The 6,000-nt window shown below is 34.0% G+C and overlaps 1 protein-coding gene across 1 annotated transcript in view; it reads left to right on the top strand.

Moving 5' to 3' along the window:
- Positions 1-6,000, top strand: part of LOC123743173 (ephrin-A3-like) — a 207,172-nt gene that overhangs the window by 155,729 nt on the left and 45,443 nt on the right. The window contains exon 2 of the mRNA XM_045718917.1: positions 5,463-5,746. Coding sequence (XP_045574873.1) covers positions 5,463-5,746 — 284 coding nt within the window. The remainder of the gene's footprint in view (positions 1-5,462; positions 5,747-6,000) is intronic.

Raw genomic sequence — 6,000 nt, 5'->3', positions numbered from 1 at the left:
TCTCATGATTTGGTTGGGTCTAATTGTGTTGCTGTCCTGGGGCTCTGTGGGGTCTGTTTGAGTTTGTGAACAGAGCCCCAGGACCAGCTTGCTTAGGGGACTCTTCTCCAGGTTCATTTCTCTGTAGGTGATGGCTTTGATATGGAAGGTTTGGGAATCGCTTCCTTTTAGGTGGTTGTAGAATTTAACATCTCTTTCCTGGATTTTGATAATTAGTGGGTATTGGCCTAATTACATTTACATTTTAGTCATTTAGCAGACGCTCTTATCCAGAGCGACTTACAGTAGAGTGCATACATTTTAGTACATTTTTAAATACTGGCCCCCCATGGGAATCGAACCCACAACCCTGGCGTTGCAAGCGCCATGCTCTACCAACTGAGCTGCTCTGTATGCATTATTTGGTGTTTTATGTTGTACATTTTTGCAGAATTTTACATGAAGAGTCTCAATTTGATGTTTGTCCCATTTTGTGAATTCTTGGTTGGTGAGCGGACCCCAGATCTCACAACCATAAAGGGCAATGGGTTCTATAACTGATTGAAGTATTTTTTGCCAGATTTTTAGCCAGCATAGAAGGCCCTTCTTGCCTTGTCTCTCAGATCGTTCACAGCTTTGTGGAAGTTACCTGTGGTGCTGATGTTTAGGCGGAGGTATGTATAGTTTTTGTGTGCTCTAGGGCAACACACAGTCTCTCTCTATATTCTCCCTCTCTCCACACTCTCTCCCTCTCTCTCCACGCTCTCTCTCTTGCGCTCCCTCTCTCCACACACTTTCCACACACTTCTCCTCTCTCCTATTAAAATATAATAAATATAAATAATATATAAAATATGTAAATAAATAATAATATGTAAAATATATGTAAAAATAGTAATAAAATAGTAAATAATAATAAAATAATGTGTAAATGTAATGTGTGTAATAAATATAAATATATGTAAATAATAATATTAATAAAGATAATAAAATATGTAATTAAAATAATATGTAATAAAATAATAATAAATGTAGTAATAATAGTAATAATAAATATATGTAACGTAATATGTAAAAATAATAATAAAAAATAATAGTAAATGATAAGTAATGTAATAAAAATTAATTAAATAATAAAAATAGTATGATAAAAATGTAAAATAATAATATAAATAATTGAATAAATAATATAGTATATAAAAGTAATATAAATGTAATATATTAATAATAGTATGTAAATAATGTATGTAATAAAATGTTAAATAATAATAAAAAATATAAATATTTATATAAATTAATATATAATTATGTAATAATGTAAATAATAATTAAATAATAATAATAATGTAATAATATAATAAAATATAATAATAAATATAATAAATGTAAATATATGTAAATATTAAATATGTAATAAATATAATAATAAATAATAATATGTAATAATAATAAATAATAATAATAATATGTAATAAATAATAATAAAATAATAAATAATGTGTAAATAATATATAAATATAATAATAAAATAATATGTAAATAATAATATAAATAATTAATAATGTAATGTAATAAAATAATAATGTAAATAATATAAATAATGTAATATAATAATAATAAATAATAATAAAATATTAATAATAATAATAATAAATGTGTAAATATGTAATAATGTAATAATAATATGTAATAATATTGTAATAAAAATAGTAATATAATATAATAAAGTAATAATATGTATAATAATAATATTAATAAATAAAAATGTTAATAATAATAATAATAATATGTATATAATAAGTAATAATATGTATATATTAATAATAATAATTATGTAATAAATAATGTAATAAATAATAATAATATAATAAATTAATAATAATAATAATAAATATGTAATAAATAATAATAATATGTAAATAATAATAATAATAAATATGTAATAAATAAAAATTATATAATATATGTTTTAAATAATAATAATAATATAAAAATAATAATTATAATAATAAATAGTAATAATAAATGTAATAATATGTATAAATAATAAATATGTAATAATAATAATAATAAATAATAAATGTGTAATAATAATAATATATATTAGTAATAATAATAAAATAATAATAATTATATGTAATAATAATAATATAAATAATAATAATAAATATGTCGTAATATAATAATATATATAATATGTAATAATATGTTAATATATGTATAATATATAAATAATATATAATAAATAATATCGTATAATTATAAAAATATGTATAATAATAAATTGTAATAAATATTAATAATAATGTTATTAAAGTATGAATAATGTATAATAATAATAATAATATATGTAATAATATAATAGTAATTAAATAATAATATATGTATAATAATAATAATAATAATAATAAATATTGTAAATAATAATAAATATGTAAAATAATATAAATATTATAATAATAATATAAAATATGTAATAATAAATAATAATAATGTAATAATAATAATAAATATGTATAATAATGTAATAAATATGTAATAATAATAATATGATGTAATATTAATATTATAATGAAATAATACATTTTCCACATGCTCTCTTTCTCTCTCCACACACTCTCTCTCCCTCTCTCTCCCTCAACACACTCTCTCCCTCTCTCTCCCTCTCTCTCTCCACACTCTCTCTCTCCCTCTCTCTCCCTACACACACTCTCTCTCTCCCTCTCTCCCTCTCTACACACACACACTCTTTGCATCCTGTATACTGTGGATGCACTTATCTGCAATCAGGGGACAACAACAGAGACACAAACTCAAGCAAAAACACAGTCAGTCACACTATCACTTGTAGTTAACACACACTCACACCCCTGAGATCTCTCTGTCAGGAGGCAGGACTGTTTACACGGCCGGATAAAACATTTACCCGATTTAATCTGGTTACTACTCCTACCCAGTAACTAGAATATGCATATACTTATTAGATATGGATAGAAAACACCCTAAAGTTTCCAAAACTGTTTGAATGGTATCTGTGAGTATAACAGAACTCATATGGCAGGCAAAAACCTGAGAGACTCCTTTACAGGAAGTGGCCTGTCTGACCATTTATTGGCTTTCTTTGACATCTCTTTCCAAAACAAAGGATCTCTGCGGTAACGTGACACTTCCCACGGCTCCCATAGGCTCTCAGAGCCCGGGAAAAAGCTGAATGTCGTCATTCCAGCCCCAGGCTGAAATACATTATCGCCTTTGTCAAGTGGCCGATCAGGGGACAGTGGGCTTAGGCGCGTGCACTGGTCGCCCCCGTCCGATTTCAAAAAGGCTTTACAACGAAAGCAAAACATTAGATTATGTCAGCAGAGTACCCAGCCAGAAATAATCAGACACCCATTTTTCAAGCTAGCATATAATGTCACATAAACCCAAACCACAGCTAAATGTAGCACTAACCTTTGATGATCTTCATCAGATGACACCCCTAGGACATTATATTATACAATACATGCATGTTTTGTTCAATCAAGTTCATATTTATATCAAAAAACAGCTTTTTACATTAGCATGTGACGTTCAGAACTAGCATACCCCCCGCAAACTTCCGGTGAATTTACTAAATTACTCACGATAAACGTTCACAAAAAACATAACAATTATTTTAAGAATTATAGATACAGAACTCCTCTATGCACTTGCTATGTCCGATTTTAAAATAGCTTTTCGGTGAAAGCACATTTTGCAATATTCTCAGTAGATAGCCCGGCATCACAGGGCTAGCTATTTAGACACCCAGCAAGTTTAGCACTCACCAAAGTCAGATTTACTATAAGAAAAATGTTATTCCCTTTGCTGTTCTTCGTCAGAATGCACTCCCAGGACTTCTACTTCAATAACAAATGTTGGTTTGGTCCCAAATAATCCATTGTTATATCCAAATAGCGGCGTTTTGTTCATGCGTTCAAGACACGGTCAGGAGGCAGGACTGTTAAACAAGGTGTGATTGGTCAGGAGGCAGGACTGTTAAACAAGGTGTGATTGGTCAGGAGGCAGGACTGTTTAACAAGGTGTGATTGGTCAGGAGGCAGGACTGTTTAACAAGGTGTGATTGGTCAGGAGGCAGGACTGTTAAACAGGGTGTGATTGGTCAGGAGGCAGGACTGTTTAACAGGGTGTGATTGGTCAGGAGGCAGGACTGTTAAACAGGGTGTGATTGGTCAGGAGGCAGGACTGTTTAACAGGGTGTGATTGGTCAGGAGGCAGGACTGTTTAACAGGGTGTGATTGGTCAGGAGGCAGGACTGTTTAACAAGGTGTGATTGGTCAGGAGGCAGGACTGTTTAACAAGGTGTGATTGGTCAGGAGGCAGGACTGTTTAACAAGGTGTGATTGGTCAGGAGGCAGGACTGTTTAACAAGGTGTGATTGGTCAGGAGGCAGGACTGTTTAACAAGGTGTGATTGGTCAGGAGGCAGGACTGTTTAACAGGGTGTGATTGGTCAGGAGGCAGGACTGTTTAACAGGGTGTGATTGGTCAGGAGGCAGGACTGTTTAACAAGGTGTGATTGGTCAGGAGGCAGGACTGTTTAACAAGGTGTGATTGGTCGGGAGGCAGGACTGTTTAACAAGGTGTGATTGGTCAGGAGGCAGGACTGTTTAACAAGGTGTGATTGGTCAGGAGGCAGGACTGTTTAACAGGGTGTGATTGGTCAGGAGGCAGGACTGTTTAACAGGGTGTGATTGGTCAGGAGGCAGGACTGTTTAACAGGGTGTGATTGGTCAGGAGGCAGGACTGTTTAACAGGGTGTGATTGGTCAGGAGGCAGGACTGTTTAACAGGGGTGTGATTGGTCAGGAGGCAGGACTGTTTAACAAGGTGTGATTGGTCAGGAGGCAGGACTGTTTAACAAGGTGTGATTGGTCAGGAGGCAGGACTGTTTAACAAGGTGTGATTGGTCAGGAGGCAGGACTGTTTAACAAGGTGTGATTGGTCAGGAGGCAGGACTGTTTAACAAGGTGTGATTGGTCAGGAGGCAGGACTGTTTAACAAGGTGTGATTGGTCAGGAGGCAGGACTGTTTAACAGGGTGTGATTGGTCAGGAGGCAGGACGATGTAACAGGGTGTGATTGGTCAGGAGGCAGGACTGTGTAACAGGGTGTGATTGGTCAGGAGGATAGAGAGTGAAGAGTGCGTCTCTGGTTATAAACATGACACTTCACTTGACTCTGACTTGACAACAGAATCCTGCAGTGACAGCCCTGCCCACAGTCAGCTTGGGGTTGTTTCTCTATACATACACACAGATGGAGTAATAGACATAACGATTGATTGATTGGTTAATTGAATGATTTGTTGGCTAATTGGTTGATTGGTTGGTTAGTCGGCTGGTTGATTTAATGATTGGTTGGTTGATTGATTGATTTACAAACTGATTAATTGATTAGTTGATTGCTCCTAACGTCCCACCTCTCCTCTGCTGTCTCTCCAGTCTGCGTAGGGAGGGCTACACGGTGCAGGTGAATGTGAACGACTACCTGGATATCTACTGTCCCCACTACAATGACAGCCAGCGCGTGGTGGGCACCGGGGAGCAGTACATCCTCTACATGGTCAGCTACCGTGGTTACAGGACCTGTGACCCCCAGCTGGGCTTCAAGAGGTGGGAGTGTAACCGCCCCCACGCACCAATCAAATTCTCCGAGAAGTTTCAGCGCTACAGCGCCTTCTCCCTGGGCTACGAGTTCCACGTGGGCCAGGAGTATTACTACATCTGTGAGTATACTACTATACTATACTACTATCATACTACTACCACTACCACGTGGGCCAGGAGTATTAGTACATCTGTGAGTACACTACTATACTATACTACTATCATACTACTACCACTACCACGTGGGCCAGGAGTATTAGTACATCTGTGAGTATACTACTATACTACACTACTATCATACTACTACCACTACCACGTGGGCCAGGAGTATTAGTACATCTGTGAGTATACTACTCTACTACACTACTATCAT

Source organism: Salmo salar, chromosome ssa05 (assembly GCF_905237065.1).
Source record: "Salmo salar chromosome ssa05, Ssal_v3.1, whole genome shotgun sequence".
Classification (NCBI taxonomy): Eukaryota; Metazoa; Chordata; class Actinopteri; order Salmoniformes; family Salmonidae; genus Salmo; species Salmo salar.
Note: the sequence above shows the minus strand (reverse complement) of the source record. Positions and strands in the feature narration are given on the sequence as shown.